Source organism: Dipodomys merriami, unplaced genomic scaffold (assembly GCF_024711535.1).
Source record: "Dipodomys merriami isolate MVZ:Mamm:240054 unplaced genomic scaffold, mDipMer1.0.p SCAF_555, whole genome shotgun sequence".
Classification (NCBI taxonomy): domain Eukaryota; kingdom Metazoa; phylum Chordata; class Mammalia; order Rodentia; family Heteromyidae; genus Dipodomys; species Dipodomys merriami.
This window is the reverse complement of record NW_027206130.1, coordinates 261,332-282,162: the sequence shown is the minus strand read 5'-3', so window position 1 is coordinate 282,162 and position 20,831 is coordinate 261,332. Positions and strand designations below refer to the sequence as shown.

Sequence of the window (20,831 nt, the reverse complement as noted above, 5' to 3'; positions counted from 1 at the left end):
AGGCAGCTATCTGCAGAAGTGGATGCTGGCTGGAGTCGTGAGGGCCTCTCACAGTTGTACCTGTGATGCTCCAGGTTTTGGTAAAGTGGGTTCCTAGGCCCTGTGAGGTGAATGCTGCAATAGTGGTGGGATCTCTCTCTCATAGTGTGGCAGTCATACTTCACAGAGGAAAGCTGATGATGGCAACTGTAGCTGAGGCACTGAGACCAAAAGCATTGAAGTAGTGAGCTGGAGATGGAGCCTCAGGCTGAATGCATTAGTTGTCCTAAAGTTCAGGGTGCTCTCAGGCTTGTGTTCTGACATCATAGCTGTGTAGGTGAGTAGCTGCAGTCATGAGGTGGCAGTCCAGTGTTAGAGCTGTTGGGATGTTTGTGAGACTCCAGGGAGGTGAAGATGCAGTGGCTGCAGTCCCTTGGCAGAATGAACTCTAGCCATGGCTCTGTCCTCAAGGTGGGGCCCAAAGTGAGTTACTTCTCCAGAGCAAAACAGTCAGAAACATCAGGTAGTTCTTCAGATTGGGATCAAAGCCAGTGAGAGCTATGGAACCTCTCCTACTACGTGGTGTGGACAGAGATCTGTGATGTCTTCTTGTTTGCCTTGTCTTGGTGATGTGGAATTGGCCTTGGCAGGTGGGCAGGGTCACATTTGTGGTAAGTTTTGTTCCTCTCTCTGTGCTGCTGTGTCAAGACTCTGATTCCTGTACAGTTTGTGTCACTCCCTTATTGACACATGGTGTTTGTTCTTCCTCAGTTCCCTTCCTGAAACCAGGACATTTGTTGTCCTGGTTGTTCTATAGGGGAGATGAGTGCTGGGCCTCTTGACTCAGCCATCTTGGATCATCCAGCCACTTTCAAAATGCAGTTCATTCTTGTTCCTTAAGCAACTACAGAACCACTAAAAGACAAACGTATTTGAGTGTTTTGTTTGTAAGTGGAACTTGACAGCATTAGAGTTTCTGCCTGAATATCTTGTAGTTTATGAAGAAACTGGGCTTTTTTTTTTTTATGTAAAAGATTCTTTCAGAAGTTTTGGTGCTTTTCTGCAATATGAGATGACCTCACTGATACCTTACTCTTGATTTTCTTACTGTCATTTCTTTTCTAGTATCTACTTCTTTATAGTTCTTCCTTTCTGATATCTACTTTTTTTTTGATATCTACTTATTATGTGTTGATATTACCTAACCATCTTTCCTAGACTTTATTCTTTCTTTTTTTGTTCTGTTTGTACTAGATACTTTATTCCACTGACTTCAGTTCCAATATTTAAAAAATAATATTAAAATGTTAAGTAAAAAATTCCAAGTCTGTGCTGGGAAGGTGGCTCAGTGGTAGAGTGCTTGCCTTGCATGCATGAGGCCCTGAGTTCGATTCCTCAGCACCACATAAGCAGAAAAAAAAGCCGGAAATGGTGCTGTGGCTCAAGTGGTAGCGCGCTAGCCTTGATCTGAAGAGCTGAGGGACAGCGCTCAGGCCCAGAGTTCAGGCCCCACAACCGGACCCAAAAAAGAAAAAATTCCAAGTCTTATTGTGAGGACCTCTGATAGCCAAGCTATTTGTGTGATAGTTTGTAACCAACCATAAATGCAAACTAGCAGCCATCTAGTCTTCTGTATCACAAATTGTTAAAGTAGGATTTCAGAAATATAGAAGCACAATCAATTATATTTTTGTTTTTAAAAATTCGGTACTATAAATAAAACGATAATTTGTCTCTGTTTATATTCTGTTTTTTGCTATATACCTAAAGTGTATTCTTTTTATATAATCCTTGTAAATCTCATAACGTGTATATAAGTAAATGTAGTCCCAACATAGGTATATATATAAACAAAGGTTGGAGACCATTAAATTCTTCCATAAAATAACTTTCATGTTTCCTGCTTGCTTGTCCAGCCTCTTATCTTATCTTTCTTGTGTTTACATTTCATGCTTTAGCCATATTGGGCTTTTCTGTTTCTCAAATGAGCCACATACTCTTAGTTTTAGATATTTGCACATTCTTACTGCTTCGTTAAGTGTAAACATTTTCTAGCATAGTGCAATTCATAGTGTGGTCCTTGAACTATTGTCACAATCCATGACAAGCTCAGTAGAAAACTAGAGGAAGTGTGTAGAAACCCAGTGGCATTTCAGATTGTCATCCTCCCCTGCAAATCCATGGGCTTATTTGGGAAGAGTGTATATGCTGGTTCAAGTGCTGGTGAGTTGCATGCTAGTCATGCCCAGTAAGACCATGTTACTGCATAGGGTATTATATGTTAACTATTTGTACTCAGATTTCATAAGGAGCAAAGGAGATGTAATTCATTTTGCTTAAAATCTTGTTATAATTTTACTTAGATTTATTTTTTCTATACATGAAATGAATTAAAACTCAACATAGCTAAATTAAATAATAAAAAAGCAAAAAGTAAAAACAATTGTTTTTCATTCTTTTTAAATTTTGATTTATAAATATTGTCTAAATCTTGGAAATAAAATTTATATTATGTCTTTTAATCCTAGTTTACTAATGAAAAGCAAACTATTGGTCTTTTTGACACAAAAAGGTACACCTTTTCTGACTATGAAGGGCAAAAACAAATCGTTTAAATAGGGATACAGGTGGACCCCTTGCAATAATGAGAAGTACAAGTCGTTATGTCGAAAACAAACTTTACAACTTTGGTAGGGGGGGAGGAGGGTTGGGTGAGGGGATGTCAAAGAAAGTAAGCAGTACATTAAATGGTGACAGTGAAGTCATTTCAAAGGCACTAACTACAGTTGGTACTAATTCAGTTGAGAAGTATTTACTCTCAATATATTGAAAGTCTTATTTGACTACAATCTGTGGAGAAGTTAAAATCATAGTGGTTTACTTGTGAGTAGAGACTAGCTAGTGAAACAATACAATTAGAATTTGAGTGGCTTTTACATGTATAAATAAACCAGAACCAAATTTACTATTTGAAAGAAAGACTATTCCTTTAGCTGATGGAAGCAGATATTTAGGATTTCACATATTTGTTAGTAATTTATTACTTTCTTACAAAGTCTCTTGAACAAAGTTGTCAACATTGAGAAGCCACATACAACAAATAACAAGAGTTTGCCTGCAAACCCTGGATAAGTCTGTAGCAAAGAAGGTAATTTGGATACCAGTTTCCAGCAACACCATAGGTTTACGTAATAAGAACAGGATAGTAATAAAGAAGACTAAATGTCCGACAAAGTTCTCTCAGAATAGAATACATTATTTTATTGTCATAAAAATGATGAATAATAACGTTTTTCAGTTTCATTGCTGATAAACACAGCTTGTTGTAAAGCACATACATTTTTAATTAGCTACAGTATTAACAAATGTGATTTGAAGTTTTACATTGACAAAATGTATTGTTTTATATTTTATTAAGTAGTTGTACAAAGAGGTTATAATTCTATAAGTTATATATTCTAATTATGCACAGAAAGAGACAATACTTGGGCTGGAAATAAGACCAATGTCCTATTTTTCTCACAGAGAAATAAGAAAATGCTGTGTCAGATAAACTACACAGTACCTGCACTCTATCAGCTGAATTAACAGTTCACTACAAATGTGTACTATTCACTAATGCATTAAATTTTAGATTTCAAAAACATTAAATGATAGTTTCAGTCTTGAACTTATCAGTTGAGGCTAATCCACTGTCCTGGGCTAAGTTATACATTGGTTCTCAAAGGGAAAATTTCAGTGGAGACTATTTGAACTTGGGGTTAAACTCTTAGTGTTTAGTGTTTTTACAAGATAAGAAACTACTTTGGTTGCCAGCTCTTTTTTTTTTTTTTTTCCGTGGAGTTTGAACTCTGGGCCTGGGCATTGTCCCTTAGCTCTTTAAATATGTGAATCAAATTTATTTGGCTTATAGATTGCTTCTTTTTCTTTTCTTTTCTTTTCCTCTTTTTCTTTCTTTCTTTCTTTCCCTCCCTCCCTCCCTACTCCCTCCCTCCCCCTCTCTTCCTTCCTTCCTTCCTTCCTTCTTCCTTCCTTCCTTCCTTCCTTCCTTCTTTCTTTCTTTCTTTCTTTCTTTCTTTCTTTCTTTCTTTCTTTCTTTCTTTCTTTCTTTCTTTCTTTCCTTCTTTCCTTCTTTCCTTCTTTCTTCCTTGATTTAGCCTTTTATGAAGGGAAGGCATGTCTGATGTTTTTCCGTGGCTGATAAGGTCCATAATATGTTAAAAATCTGGGTGAAAGCTTCTATATAGGTAGTTTGGGTTCCATAAAGCAGTAACAATAGTCAACAAATAGCTTATGACATTGGTGATACATATTTGAAAAAGTTATAATCAGAAATGATATGTTTGATAGCTTTAATTTTTAATAAAATGAATCTATAGGAAGGAAAATTTTAAAAATCAGGAATTTACCTTTTTCTTCAAAAGTTTCTTTAGATTTTACTATGATTGTTTTAGACAAAATAATTCAGTGGCTATCTATGAAAGATTGAAGACAATATTGAAAAGCATATTTTTCTGCATTTTTGATTAAAAATATGGTGAAGTTTTCTGAAATTCCTGTAAAAATTCTCATCTTGTTCCTGTTAACATAATTTTATGGGACTGATTCCTCTGCATGCAAGTAGCTTAAAGCCAGTAGCTTAGATTCATATTTATCCCATCTGAGTCATCGTCAGTATACCCTAGATTGATAAATTAACAAATGTGGTAGCCAGGCTCCAAGATGGCTCCAAGAGGCCTACTTCCTTGTATTTCCACTTGGGAGAATGTCCTCTCTCATTGTACCAAGCTTATTATGCATGGCTAATAAAATAAGGCAGATGGAATATCTTGTCACTAGTAAGATTCGGTTATGATTTCAGCTTCTCCCCTGCTTGCTCTGTCACTTTATCTCTGCAAAAGTCAATTGCCATATGGAAAATTACCCAAATGGAAGGACCCTATAGGGCTTCTACCAGCAGCCAGTCAGGAACTAAGCACTTGAGCTGTCAGTCACAAGTGAGCTTGAATGCAGATTTTCTAGCCCGGAAATCAAGCCTTCACATGGCTGTAGCACTGACCTGACCAACACCTTGACTTAAAGCTCCTTAATTACAATCATCCAGGTAGGCTGCCTCTGAACTCTTGAACAGAAGAAACTTTGAGGTAATTAATGTGTGTTGTCCAAAGCTACACAATTCTAAGATAATGTTTTGGTTGTAGTAAATGATACAGCAAACAAGAGGTAAACTTGTTTGTTAACATTTATTGATATATAGATATAGATATATACTCACATACATACACACATGCTATTAATTCAGTATATGTAAATTAGAGTTCTTACAGATTCTGCTTTGTCTTACTGTGAAGGGGTTATATGCTGTACTATAGCAAATGAAAACTCTATATGTATTTATTTATTTACTTATTTGGTACAGATTCAAGGGCTTGAACTCAGGGCCTGGGCACTGTCTCTGAGCTGCTTTTGCTCAAGGCTAGCGCTCTACTACTTGAGCTAAAGCTACTTCTCCTTTTTCTGTTTATGTGGTACTGAGGCATTGATCCCAGGTCTTCATGCTAGCTAGGCAAACACTCTACCACTAAGCCATATTCCTAGCCCCTTGAGCTTTTTGCTGGGGGGGGGGGGTCTGGTTGTGGGACCTGAACTCTGTCTGGGCCTGGGCGCTGTCCCTCAGCTCTTCAGCTCAAGGCTAGTGCCCTACTACTTGAGCCACAGCGCCACTTCTGGCTTTTTTCTTTTTGCTTATGTGGTGCTGAGGAATTGAACCCAGGTTCTCATGCATGCAAGGCAATTGCTCTGCCACTGAGCCACCTTCCCAGCCTTTTTTTTTTTTTTAAAGACAAACTCAAAGCTAGCTTTCTGCCACTTGAGCCACTTCTGGCTTTTTGTGTGTGTGTGTGCTTAATTGAAGATGAATCTTACGGACTTTCCTGCCCAGGCTGGCTTCAAACCATGATCCTCAGATTTCAGCTTCTTAAGTAGCTAAGAATACAGACGTGAGCCATCAGTGCCTGGCAGTAAACCGAAAGCTCTATATAAAGTTCGGGCCTGTGCTTGCTATTAACATATTCAGTACCTAGAACAAGGTCTGATATCTCACAGTTACTTAGTACATTCCAGTTAGAAGAATCAATGTTTCTTTTAAATTTTCCTTGAGTTAGAATGATGATTAGTCCATACAATGGTAAATAAGCTGTTATACCAATATATCCTCTGGAAATGTTGTTTAAGATTGAATAGAAAATGTCCCTTACACTATTAAAGATTTTATAAAATGTGTCTTTTTCTTTGCATAGCACAACCACTGCCTCAGAAGATGAAGTTTCAAGTAGATATACCAGAACAGATAGAGGTAGATATAACAGAGATGCACCTGTTGCAAGTAATTTGGTGTCAAGTAGCACACTGGAAAAGAAAATTGAAGATCTTGAAAAGGTATGAATTATGAGTTATTCAAGATTTGTAAGGTGAATGTATCATAGGGATTTTTTTTTCCGTTTAATAACATCTGTGAGATAGAAAATAAATTGAAAATGGTAGAGAATGGGTAATGATAATGAAAGATTGACTGGTATTTCCATCTAGTAATATCAGACTTGCTGTTGTTGATAAATTTTGACAGTACTGGGTATTGAACTCAGGGCCTCATGTTTGCTAGGCAGGAGCTCTACTGTTTCAGCTTTGGCCCCAGTTCTGTTTTCTGGTGGTTAGTTTTTTGATAGGACTTGGTTCTTGCCCAAGCAATAGGCACATGCTTGAGCTTTAATCCTGTGATTGCTGGGGTCAGAGGTCTGTATCACCATGTCCATCTTCCCTCCATAGAGATGGAGTCTTGTAGACTTTTCTAACTGGTCTGGCCTCAGGCTGCAGTCCTCCCAATCTTAGCCTTCCAAGTAGCTGGAATTATAAGCTTGAGCCACAGGCACCCTGCTATAATTAGCAGCTACTTATAACCATCACTTATGTATTTAGTTTAAGATATATAGCAACTTGGTATTCACTTGTTCTGTCCAGTTCTTAGGAAGTTAAAACTTGAGGAATGAAAGAGATCTTGTGTTCCTTAATATATTTGATGATAGTCTCATTCTGCTATACGTTATCTTTAATATGTTGAGAGTTTTGAAAAGTTTAGAAGTCAGAGCTGGCAAGAACAATTCAAATAAATATTAGCTATGGTCTCATAGATACTGAATTATTTGGTGAATAAGTATTTTACGAAACTGATTGTTTTAAGTAGAGATTTAAGTTTTGAAATTTCTTTTTGTATTAATTATTTTTAGGTCATGTCTGTGCTTTAACAAACATTCCTGCTTTGTGCATTTAAATTTAAAACTTTAGAGAACACACACACGTTCTGTGTAGTGTTCAGGGGGGGTTCCTCAGAATGTCTTCTGGAATAGAGGAATTGGAATTTAATTGCCAGTAGTTGCCTGCAATTGATTGATTTGAATAGCTGCTTTCTCTGAGGGCCAGTAGAAAAGAAGTGAAATCCTGACCACCCAGACCTTTCAGCTCTGCCTGTCTCTTGCTCTCTGGTGGCTCTCAGCCTCGGTCCCTGCATTATAAATACAATTTTGTAAAAGGTATTGTTCTAAAAAACAAAACAAAACAAAACAATCCCTTTGCAAGCCGAGTTGGTGGTATAATCTTAACTACTCCGGTGGTTGAGTCTGATGATTGGGGTTCGAAGTCAGCGTGGGTAGAAAAGTTTGTGAGACTGTTACCTCCAAGGAAATCACAAAACTCTGGAAGGGGATCTGTGTTTTAAGTGGTAGAATACTAACCTTGAACAAAAAAATCTCAAAGACTGTCCAAGCCCTGGGTTCTAGGAGGAGGCTCACGCCTATATTCTTAGATACTCAAGAGACTAGGACTGGGATCTGAGGATCGAGAAAGTGACTCAAGAAAGCACGATGTAAGCAGAAAAGCTGAATGAGAGCACAAGGTCTTGAATTCGAACACCAGTACTAGCACAATAGCTTGCTGAATTAATGAATGAATGATAGATGAATAAGCAAGTTACTTCCCTATTAATGCTTTGTAATTGTATCTACCAGGAAGTACTAAGAGAAAGGCAAGAAAACCTAAGACTTGTGAGATTGATGCAAGATAAAGAAGAAATGATTGGAAAACTCAAAGAAGAAATCGATTTATTAAACAGAGTAAGTATTTTACATATTTTAATTACAAAGTCTCCTTTTAGCAATGATATGAGAGTGCATATTTATGAAGAAATTATTTAATTGTATTTTCCAGTTCTTTAATGAGAGAGTAATTTATGGTGAGAATTATATTTTATTCCATAACTTTATTTCATTTAGGCAATGACTAGTTTAACTCAATTTTTGTTCCTTGGGGGGTTGACTAATTAGTGAATTTGTTCTGTTTTTTTCTTAAAAGTTTAGAGGTTTAGCTGGGCACCAGTGGCTCACACCTGTAATCCTAGCTACTCAGGAGGCTGAGATCTTAAGGATTGCAGTTAAAAGCAAGCCTGGGCTGGAAAGTCCATGAGACTCTTATCTCCAGTAAAAGTGAAAATGACACTGTGGGTAGAGTGATAAAGCTCAGGGATAGTACCCAGGCCCTAAGTTCAGACCCTACAGTCACACCACCACCAACAAAAAAAAGTCTGGAGGTTTAGGCAGCTTGTCCACTACCAATATAAAAGGAGATTGGGAAAGAATTACATTAATAAAAAAAATTGGTACTTTATCACTAAAAGAAATTCCAGCTATCTTTGTGTATATTTCCCATCACTTCTTCCTTGTATTATATGTATTTCTAACTTGAGCGGTAGGTCCCAAGCTCTACTTACTCCTTTTTGTAGCTCTTATGTGTGTCTTTAGCCCCAGAGCTTACTTCCTGTTTAAAGCACTAGGCCATACATAGACAATGGTGATAAGAAAAATATCCCCAAACTTGGCTTTATTATAGGATTTTATATAAGATAGAAGACAGAATTAAGTTTGCTTCAGGGTGGAAAAACACAGACCCCCAAACCAGTCTTAACTATAACTATAAAAAAATTAGATGGTGAAGTACTTGCATGTACCCTGCCCCAGCACCACTAAAATAATAAATAAAATTAAACATGTAAATTTGTTCTAGTAAAGCTCAAAGGCTATAATTACAACTTATAAACGAAGACAGTGAAGCTGTCAGTTTATAACTTACTCTAGGCCATAGACAGTCACATATGGTGAGCCAGTGCTTGACTTCAGATATGGTCTTTCCTTTTGGTTCATTATAAAGCAGTTCTCCATTTGTGTTAGAATTCAGCTTTTTCTCCTCAGTATTGAGGTTTCTCGGTGCCTCTCACTTTCCAGAAAGACTCTCTTACCACTGAATCCTGCCTCTGACCCTTATTTGTGCTGGTTAACATAAACTTGGGGGAGGGGAAATAAAGTTTATTTTTCAAAAAAAAATTGACAAATTACTTATAATGATGGGAAAATTCATAATTTCCCATCATTATAAGTAACTTTTTAATAATTTCAAAATCCCAGTTTGTGGCTCTCATTAGAAAAACAAAAATCCGACAAGAATTGGCCCTGAAATCTTTATGATAACAATGAAAAATCAACTAATAGATGCTTGCTTTAGGTTGGACATCTTCCATTGAAAGTTACTTTCAGAACTTACCCTTATTTTAAAATTAGTTGATTAAATGAAAGTTTTTTTGGGGGGTGGTCCTGTCGTGGGGCCTGAACTCTGGGCCTGGGCACTCACTGTCCCTCAGCTCTTCAGCTCAAGGCTAGCACTCTACCACTTGAGTCACAGAGCCACTTCCGGGTTTTTTCTTTTTTGCTTATGTGGTGCTGAGGAATCGAACCCAGGGCCTCAGGCATGCAAGGCAAGCGCTCTGCCACTGAGCCATTCACATTTTAAAATGTGAATTTTAAAAATGTTTTTAAAATGCCCATAAGTTTTTTAAAAGTACTGTTTTTCTTTTTTTTCCTTAAAGGACCTAGATGACATAGAAGATGAAAATGAACAGCTAAAGCAGGAAAATAAAACTCTTTTGAAAGTTGTTGGGCAGCTGACGAGGTAGAAGATTCAAGGCTCTTTGTGGAAAAAATCCTTTAAAACTACTGATTGAATGTTACAGTTAATGCTAGTGTAATACTCCTGTGTTGCAGTACATTAAAATAACTGTATATTTATTTTTAGAAAATGAATGGATGTTTATTTTCAAAACTTTCTTTTCATTATGAGTTAAAAAAATCTTTTATTTCATGAATAAGTAACATCTTTCAGTTATTACAATGATAGATAATGCTTCTTGGTTTTGTGTGGTATTCAAATAATATATGTTTTAAAGTCACAGTTGTTTGAATATATTTTATCTATGCTAGTGTATTTTCTCCGTAAAGGAATATATTGTAGTCTTTGTTTACATGAATTCACATTCTTTGGGGAAATTACTTACCAATGCCTTATTACTGATGTTGCAACCTTTTACATGTTGAAGATTCGCTCATAAAGCTATTTGTCTACTGTCATTTGTTCTTTTCTCTTGTTCTATGTGATTTGGAGTAGTAACAGAAACACTACTTTGTATAACAGTAATCTTGTAGAGGAAAGCAGTTTTTAAAAGTCAATATGTTCTAGTCAGTTAAATACAAACTTAAGAGAATACTTGAATTATGCTGTAGTAAATGAAAATTTACTATTTTGTTTTTGAATATTGAAACTTGTTACATTACTTTAATTCCTAAGAAACAGTTGTAATTTTTCATATGTAATTTCTTATGTAGGTACTACTTTATTGTTTCAAGGTTTATTATTAAATATGGGGGATTTAGAAAGTTACTCATTCTTCAGGCTTCAAAATTGTGTACAATTGACAGTGTTTGAGAAGGAAACCCATGCTTTTTCTAGCAAATGCTAGAATATTAGAACCAATGTATTTGTCCTCACTGAAGACATTTATACATATATTAACAGAACAGTATGTAAGCAGAAGTAGTATCAAAATATTTTAGCTAATTTCTAAGCTGGAAAAACACTGTGATACTGTTTTTATATGAGTGAATATTCCCTTATCCCAGATTTAAGGAATTTTTTTTCCTAACACTGAAAACTTTTTTTAAAAAGTTATTTTTTGGAGGAATTACCTTTTATTAAATATCCTTAGTACCTAGAGTTTTTTCATATTATATTTTCATATTGAGTAAGAACCTTCCCTCCCTTAATATGTATTAACATGAAGAAATGTCTTTCTGCAGTTGAATATCAAGCAGCAGTACTAATGTCATTTTATCTAATAAAGCACAGATAGATGTAGCTTGAACATAGGAGAGCCCATTTAGGGTGCCCTACTGTCTCTTTTTACTTCACTTGCCAAACTTACTTATTCACCATTAGAAAATTAGGGAATGGAAGACAATGGGGAAAAATTGAATATCAGCTTTTAAATTCTAAATATATCTGCAGTTAGAAGTATCAAAATTAACCAATGTTCAGAATCACTTGAGCAGTTTTAAAAAGAATCCCTGGCTCTAACTCTTAAGTAGATTTAGATTGAGACCTGAACTCTATAGACTTTTTAAAGCTCATCTGATTTTTAGTGTAATGTAGTTTTGGAATCAGTTGTTGTTGTGTATTTTCCATTTCAGGTCCTGTAATTGACAAATTAGCTACCAGTTATTTTCTTCCTTTAAAGTAATAATTAACCTAGGGTCCCCACACCCTGCCCGAGGGCAGTTTTTGTACATCTATATATATGCTTGCTGCTCACATGAAGTTCAGTGTTAGCTCATGAAATTTGATACAGCTACAAGAATTACTGAAGAACAGCTTCCTTCTTGGAGACTTGCCCAGCATAACAGTGATCAGCTGCCCACATTGCTACAGTATCTGCCAGGCTCAATCACTACTGGGCTATGTGGTACTCATCTCTTCAGTCATTTTTAGGTATGTGGCAGAAAGGTCTCCATTGCTCAGATCTTTATCAACTCTGCAGATGTTGTGAAAATGCTGGCAATATCCTACCTTAATATATTAGTGAAAGAATTAGTTTCAGTTTTCTGTTTAGTTCCTATGTAGATAAAGGCACATTTTATTTCACTTAAAATTGTACTAGTTATGAATGCTTCTAAAGCTTGAGATGTTTTAAAATTTTTCCCTCTAGTATTTTCAGGAATGGTTTTTGCTTTTTTAATGTAGTGACTCCCAGTGCAGATACAGGAGCCTCACGATTTAGGCAAAGCATTTCACAGGTTGCACTTCCCCACTTACTTAAAATGTGTGTTTATTTCATGTAGGAGTTTTACACTGAAGTAGGACTTACTACAGTTTCTTCCTTTAAATATATAAAGAGGTAGGTGATGGTGGCTCACACCTGTAATCCTGTTTACTGGGGAAGCTGAGATTGGAGGATCCACTTTTGAAGCCCTCCCTGTCACGAAAGTCCTTGAGATCCTTATCTCCAATTAATCACCAAAAAGCTGGAAGTAGACTTGGCTCGAGTGGCAGAACCTTAGCCTTCAGTGAAATAGCTAAGCAAGAGTGAGAAGCCCTAAGTTCAAAGCCCTGTACCATAGCAATACTCAAAGGCAACAAAGTTTTCTCACCAATAAATTAAATATTTACAAATAAATATTTATAAATTTTAGGGGAAGTGTTAAGCAGGTAGTCTAAGTACATGTGTACTGTCATAGGAAACATGCTTGTTGTTAATAAAATACATTTTGTGAAATCCAGTCCTATTAATATTATTTCTCATAACTCCTTGTGATTTGTGGCAAAATAAAGCACATCCAAAGTTACAACATTTTCAAAATTAAGTTTATCTCCATTGCTGATACGGACCACCTTAAAGTTATTACAATTTTTATTTCATTTTTCTAGAGTTCTTTATTATTTCATTATAATACATTTACTGTTGGAGGGAAGGGGAAGGAGTTGGGACGTGTACTTTTAAATAATAGTAGATTAGCACTGTCACACATGTCCAAGTATATTAAAATGTAGAAAATTAAGTATTAATGAAGCACTGTAGTCTTTTATTTCCATAATTTAAAATTTGCTTAATTGTGGTAAGAAGCAATATATTCTTAAGGTGGAAAACCTACCTCAGTTATATGTGTTTTATCTTTTTTGGAGCAGTCTGGATTTTTGTAGCTAGACATCAAATTTGGGTCCATATACTTTGTTGAAAACAATGTGAATTAGGGTAATACAAAGACACATGCTGTACACCATAAGAAAAAACAGTGAAGATCTTTTAATCAATTAGATCAATTAGATCAATTAACCTAATGTCTTTAACTTTCATGTTGATAGTCTTCCTTTGCTTTTTTTTTTTTCAGTTTTGTGATTTTTTGAGTTAGTGACTAGTAATTTTCAGGTAATGCTGGCACTCATCATTTTGCTAATTTGTTCTAATATTTAGGTGTTTTCATTTTTGTAATATATGAACCAGAACACACCAGCTTTTTCTTAGAGAGAATATGTTAAATGAGAAAGAATTAGCATCCAAGAATCAGAACTTTTTGTTAACACTTCTCATATCTGAGTCCTAATATGTAACAGTAAATTTACAGTTTAGCTAGATTTGCATTGGAATTATGCTCTCCTAAATAAAGGACATCCTATTGATGAAAAATTTTAATTCTGTTGTTCATTAAACTGAAAGTGAATTGCTACATGGACAACAAAGTTTGCTCATCAAGTATATCAACAAAAGCACCTCCCCCCATGCTGTTCAGCTTCTCTTTGATCTATATAAGTTGGCTGTTTGATTCTGGGATTAAAGACTTGAACCATTATGTAAGAAAACCTTTAGCCCACATTTTTTGTTTTGCTTAGCTGAATTTCCTAGCCCATTAAAATCCTGTTCTCATCCCCCTCCCCAAATCAGTGTGAGAGTTGCATTGAATATTCATACCTATCTCAGCAATCATGTGGTATAGAGTTATAGTTATGTTGAAGTTTTAAATAAATGGATATGAACCAACTCTTCCACTTAGCAGAGTACATTCTGTGTAGTGTGTTAGTTGCATAGAACAGTTTTAGCTAGCATGTTTGACTAATCTGAACAGTTTGTTCAAAGGTACTTTTTAATGCTAATTATTCAGCCATTGTCTTACATTAGATCTAGTTAATAGGTACTGTCAAATACTGACTAGTCCAAGGAAAGAACATACATATTTGAAAGTACCTTGCCATATTAATTTGAGTAATTATGCATTAGGAAAGAAGCATTAAGGAATTTATAACAGTAATAAAGTGAAAAGAATTGTGTGTCAGGTGCACCAAACTGTTCCAAATCTGATTTCAGGTTAGTATTTCCATATACATTATTAATAGGGCTTTCTTAAAACATTTAAGCTTCTGCCCTTCAGTTCACAAACTAGCATTCACTCTAGTAAGATTACAAGGTTAGTGGTAATAATTCTGAATTTTAAGTGCTTGTGTTTTGTTTTTCCCTCTGGTGCCTTCTTGAATGTATGTTACTTTTCATCAACATGTTTCTTAAAAGATTTGGCTATGCGATACAAGGTTTTTATTGCTTGTTGTTTTTTTTTTAATTTAAGAAAACAAATAGACATTGGTACCAGCAAAGATCATATGAAAGCAAAGATCATATGCAGCTTACTGTTTTGTTGAAAAATCACTAATTCAGATAACCTAAGTGTGGGAAAACATCTGGACAGTTAATTGAGTACAGTATTGTACATGCAGCTTTGACCATTCCCACTGCATAGGTTTTCATTGTGGATATTCAACGTAATATAGCTTTAATTTCAATATGCTTTTCATGTAAAAAAATACTCAATAAAAGTTACATTTTCATTTATTTTTTTAACACTGGTTATTTTTTTCCCTTACACTATTAATGAAATCCTCTCCCTGATTTTTTTTTTTAAGAAATTAAGCAAAATGCAATATTTCAAAAATCTGTATTTGGTTATATTATTTTAGAAGAAATTATATTTAAAAAACAAAAATATAACTTTAATATCTGAATATAATAATGATAGGACTTCTTGGTGAGTGAAGAAGTGTGCTTTATGTTCAGCCTGATTGCAAACCTTGTCTTTGTGTTCAAAAACTACTAATTTCTTGATTTATGATTGCAACTGTTATATAAACTTAATCTGAATTCAAACTACACCTGAATCCAAAGAACTGTAGATCCTTCATAGTTTGAGATATAAATGGGGGTTTGGAAATTAAAAATCTAGTCTTCATGTTTTAGTAAATGATTCATTTAACTTTTACATGATATGTTATTTTTCATACACCTGCCCAAGCTAATCAGTCTTCTAAAGTTCATATCCTCTCAGTAATATCCTGTGTGTCTAATAGACAGCAACATTCTTGTCAGTACACTTGGATAATGTCTTACATCCTTGTATCAGAACATATTCCACCGGCAAACCTGTTGAAAATCTTTGCAAGATCTCATAGTCTTCATTGAAACTGGAACCCTTTATCTGAAGACTTCATCAGATCCCTGGAGTTTTTCTTTCTAGATTCACTCTGTATTTGTGCATGCATGCATGCATACACTTTGTCAGCAACTGTAAATTGCCCACATAATTTCTTAATCTCATTCCTCTAGTTACTCTTCAGCTTTGCAAGAGCTTTCATCTTTACATTTATTTGTGATCAATTCTTAGGAAAAGGGGTTGGGCTGTTAGGTCCTTTAAAATCCATTCATTTATTTTATGTCTACAAAGATAAAGAGAAACTGGAAAATAGATCTTTCCTCTTAATCCTGAATCAAATACATGTTACTCCCACAAAAAACTCCCATGACTTGGTAATAAAGTTTTGTTTGTGTGTTCCAACTCAGGGCCTGTACTCTGTCCCTGAGCCTCTCTATGTTCAAGGCTAGTACTCTACCACTTGAGCCACAGCAGCACTTCTGGCTTTTTCTGTGTATGTGGTACTAAGGAATTGAACCCAGGGCTTGATGCATGCTAGGCAAGCACTCTACACCAAGCCACATTTCCAGCCCTCCATCTGTCAAACTTTTTAACAAAGGTTTGTGTTAGATAGTTGAACAACGTAAAAATAAATTGGTATGAGCCAGTTAAGAAAGATGGATTGAACTTTTTATACATATAAAAACAAAATTTTTCATAGCAGTGTATGTCTTTTTTTTTTTTTTTTTGGCCGGTTGTGGAGCCTGAACTGGGCCTGGGTGCTGTCCCCCAGCTCTTCAGCTGTAGACCAGCGCTCTACCACCTGAGCCTCAGCCCCACTTCCAGCTTTTTCTGGTTATGTGGTGCTGAGGAATCGAACAGAGGGCCTCATGCATGCAAGGCAAGCGCTGTACCACTGAGTCATCTTCCCAGCCCCAGCAGTGTATGTCTTTGTCTGAACATACACTTATTTAGTCTTAATTTATAAGTAATCAGTTGTATCTTTGTTTAGACATACTGTAGGATCTGTCAGTCACAATCTTTATGTTAGACTACTGTCTTGTATCCAAAGAAAATATTAGCATTCCTTTAAAATATGAACTGTGTTCTGTGGTCAGCCCAAGTACATGATGTCATCAGTGGACAGTTAAGGTTTACAGAAGCAAATTATTGAAAAATGAATAAAAAGGTATTGGATTTCTTTTGTTGTTTTTGTGGTGCAAAAGTATATACAACGGTGTAAAAATCCACACTGAAGTACCACAAATCATTCTTGGTAAGAGTATGCTCATACACGAGGTAGAGATGGGAAGGATCATGGTTCCAGTAAGCAAGCCTGAGCAAAAATATTAATGGAAACTTCATCCCAACAAATAATCGGGCTGTGGTGGTGAACGTCTGTGGTCTCAGCTCTGTAGGAGGCTATAGGCAGGATTATGGTCCCCAGACAAATATACAATACCCTATCTAAAAATAACCCACAGGCCTAAGGGCTTGGGGTGTGGGCGGGTAGGGAAAAGCCCTAGAGACAGTGCTTGCCTAACAAGTGTGAGGCACTGAGTTTAAACCCCTGTACAGTAAACAACATCACTAATTGAAAGTTTTTGCCAATCACATTTGTGTTAACTATTAAGTCAAAAGGATCATGGAAATTTTTAATGGACCAAATGAATGAAAAGGCCTTGTTAGGACCCCCCTACGCTGCAGGTGCCAATAAACATACTGAGTCTGGCAACAATTTAAGATTTACTCCAACCTGATTTTAGAGCAGCATAATAACATTCAGTAGCTGTGTATGCCAGGGTGTTTGGTGTATGTATTCTATTTGGTTCTTTAAAACCTGTAACAAACAGATCAAGAGGGTAATTTGCTAGTTGTGTTGACTGCAAAGCTTTGTGCTTGATACTGTAACATGGTAACTGGTGAGCTAATCACTGTTCTAGGAAGTATTTTGAGGTTTTCTATTTCCCACACTGTTAGCATTACCTTAGGAATCTGTTAGAAATACAAAAATTCAGTGACCTTACTCCACACCTCCATTTGTTTTAACAAAGTCCTCCAGGTAATCCTGAGATGTCAAAGATTTCAGACCCCTTCCCTGCATTTCTATTTTTTTAAAACAACCTTTTGCCTTTTTTTTTTTTTTTTTTGGATAGTGAATCATTATATAAATAACATCATGTGAACTTGTTTAAAACATAGCCTGCTCTTCTCTTCATTGCTTTCATTGAAAAAGATTGTATCAGTAGGAGCCTCAGCACGGACATTGGCAGCTTGACATAACCTCATTAGTTCCGTATTATCTCTGGAACTCAAATGGACTTCCAAATGCCAGAGACAGGAGAATGAAAACTTCGTTGTTCTCTATTAAGGTTTATCCCTGTTATTGCCTGAAGGTTCTTGGTAACAACAATGCATTTTTGTCAGAGTTTCAAACTAGTTTGGAACAAATAATGTTTCATTAAGCACAGTGTTTTTGGTATATGGTTTTGTGTTTGTTTGTTTGTTGGGTGGTTGGTATATACGTAGACGCTGGGTGGTCACCAAATAGTCTACATGTTCAAAATGCCAATGTGAGTTCAGAAAAAAATCAGTGGTACTTCTAAGCTAATGGATCAGTGGATTGAAATCCAGTGATTTTGTGTATATATGTGCCAGTACTGGGGTTTGAACTTAGGGCCTGGTAACTAATCTGGAGATTTTTAGCTCAAGTCTGGGTCTCTACCACTTGAGCCACACTTCCACTTCTGCTTTTTTGCTAGTTAATTGGACATAAGAGACTCATAGACTTTGCTGCCTGGGCTGGCTTCAAATGACGATTCTCAGATCTTGGCTTCCTGAGTAGCCAAGATTATGGGCATGAGCCACTGGCACCCAGTTGGATATCCACAATTTGCACCCCGACGAATCACAATAAAGTTAAAAGATTATTCTGGGATTTTATTTTCTTATATATTATGGAAGAAACTTTAGAAGAGTTTTGGTTTACAGAATTGTAGGAGGTAATGCAGAAGTTCTGCTTCTGTTTGTTCTGTACCTTTTCCCTCTTGTTATCATCTTACATTAGTATTGTGTCTTTTTGCAAGTAATGAACCATATTGATAAATTAATTTGGCTCAGATTTTCTCAGGTTTTCCCTACAGTACTCTGCAACACAATCCAGTTCAGCCCTGTGTGTTACCCTTGGGGGTCACATCTCAGACACAGCTGTGACAGTGTCTCAGGTGTTCCTGGCTTTGATGCTTTTGAAACTTTTCAGTACTGGTCAGAGATTTCTCACATCTTCCAATGAACTGTTGAGATACACTCCAAAAATTATTAATGCCTTGCCAATCTTTTGCATCTCTCCTCTCCCTCAGCCCCTACTTGTTTTGTTTGCTGGAATACTTTAAATTTCTATCCTATCATTTTCCCCTATTCATATTTTAATATGTACCTCTAATAGGAGTTTAAAAAAAACCCCAATATTATCATATCCAACAAACCAATACAGATTCTTTAATATCTGTTTAGTTGGGGTTCTTTAAGAAGCAGCATGTGTGAGGTTTATTGGGGGGAAATTTGGAAGGAGAGAAGACTGTGGGCTGTCAGGACAGCACAGGGATGATGCAGGAGTATGGTTGGACAGGAAATCTTAATCCATAGAGAGTTCTTAAAACAATGTCAACAAGGCCGGTGAAGGCCTCAAGCCATAGGTGCTTGTACCTGAAGGTTTCTCAATGGACCTTTCTTCTGTTCATGCTCGTCCATGATTGGCAAGAAGAAGGAAGGTTGGCCTTAGCTGAAGACAGTAGTGAATTTAGATCACAGCAATTGATACTGTCAGTCTGTTCATGCTCGTCCATGATTGGCAAGAAGAAGGAAGGTTGGCCTTAGCTGAAGACAGTAGTGAATTTAGATCACAGCAATTGATACTGTCAGTCAATCAATACCCACCCTGAGGTTCCCAGCTGTCACATCATCTGCTTTTTGTGTGTGTGTGTGAAAATACTGTACAGAGGAGTTACAATTACATGAGCAAGGTAAGGAGTACATTTCTTATCAAACATTGTTGCCTCCTCCTTTGTTTCCCCCTTACTCACCTACTATTTTATGTTCAGATTTTCCCCCGATACTTTTTATTTTGTATGTGTGAGTCCTGGGGCTTGAACTCATAACCTGGGTGCTGTCCCTGAGCTTTCTTGCTCAAGGTTAGCATTCTTCCCACTTGAGCTACAGCTCCACTTCTGCCTTTTGTTTTTGTTTGTTTTTTTGTTTTTTGGTGATTAATTGACATAGTAGTTTCATGGACTTTCCTGCCTTGGTTGGCTTTGAACCCAGATCCTCAAGTCTCAGCCTCCTGAGTCACCAGGATTACAGGTGTGAACCACCAGCATTTTTTTAAGGAGTATTTTCTATTGTCTCATTGCAGTAAGTATCTTCATTAGAGTCAGTGTTAGTCATTGCATTTGTTTAGTGAATCTAAGACTTTTTTTTAACTTCTCTAGCTCCCTCCTCCCCCCATTTTGTGCTACTTTCTTTTTTTTTTTTTTTTTTTGGTAACACTGGTTTGAAGCAAGGCCGGATGCTTGAGTCACTCCTTATTTTTCAGATAGGTCTCATGCTTTTTGCTCTGGCCAGCATTAGCCCATGACTCTCCTAACTATTGCCTCCCACATAGCTGGAATTATAGCTGCATACCACCATGCCCAGCTTCATTCAGATAGGATCTTTTGATATCTTTTTTGTTCTAGCTGCTGGCCTTAAACCTTCATCCTCTCTGCCTGTCAAAAGCTGGGAATATATGTTTGAGCCACCATGCCTAGCCCCTTTTCAATTGCAGAAATTGAATATTTTGCTCTGCGTATTTCTACATTTTAGATGTAATGGTTATATCATCTGGCATTATTTAACATGTCTTATCACCCTTTACTTTCTGTAAGTTTGAAATATAGAAAGTTTTAGACTCAGTGGGTGGTTTGTACTTATTTGTATGTGTGTACGTGTGCTAGTCTTGGGGCTTGAACTTGGCTGGGTACTGTCCTTGAGCTTTTTTGCTCAAGGCTAGCATTCTATCACTTGAGCCACTTCTGACTTTTTGGTAGTAATTGGAGATAAGACTTTCACTGACAGCTATCCTGCCTGGGCTAGCTTCAAATCTTGAAGTTCAGATCTTAGCCTCGCCAATAGCTAGGATTACAGGCTTGAGCCACTGGCTCCAGTTGGTTTATACTTTTTACCGAATCACATTAGAAGCCAATTAATGTCTGGTTTGACTTCGAATTATATTAAGATGGCTTTGTAAGCTCAGATGCTACTAACTTGATTACTATACTGTTCCTCACTAATCTTTCATGTGTTGTTTTTAGCAAAGATGTTACTTGGTGTTGCAAAGTGAGTTTCTAATACTGTCATTCCATTCACTTTAATAGTTAGAATTCTTTAAAGAGGAGCATTTCTTCATCAACAACTTGGTTTTCCTAAAATATAAGA

General features: G+C 36.3%; 1 protein-coding gene across 2 annotated transcripts in view; it reads left to right on the top strand.

Moving 5' to 3' along the window:
• The window catches only part of LOC138811993 (PRKC apoptosis WT1 regulator protein-like), a 69,592-nt gene extending 54,806 nt beyond the window's left edge, over positions 1-14,786 (top strand). For both annotated transcript variants that reach the window (XM_069999946.1, XM_069999947.1), the window contains 3 exons: positions 6,279-6,417; positions 8,040-8,144; positions 9,947-14,786. In XM_069999946.1, the coding sequence (XP_069856047.1) occupies positions 6,279-6,417; positions 8,040-8,144; positions 9,947-10,033 (331 nt within the window). In that variant the 3' untranslated portion in view covers positions 10,034-14,786. The remainder of the gene's footprint in view (positions 1-6,278; positions 6,418-8,039; positions 8,145-9,946) is intronic.
• The last annotated feature ends 6,045 nt before the right edge of the window (positions 14,787-20,831 follow it).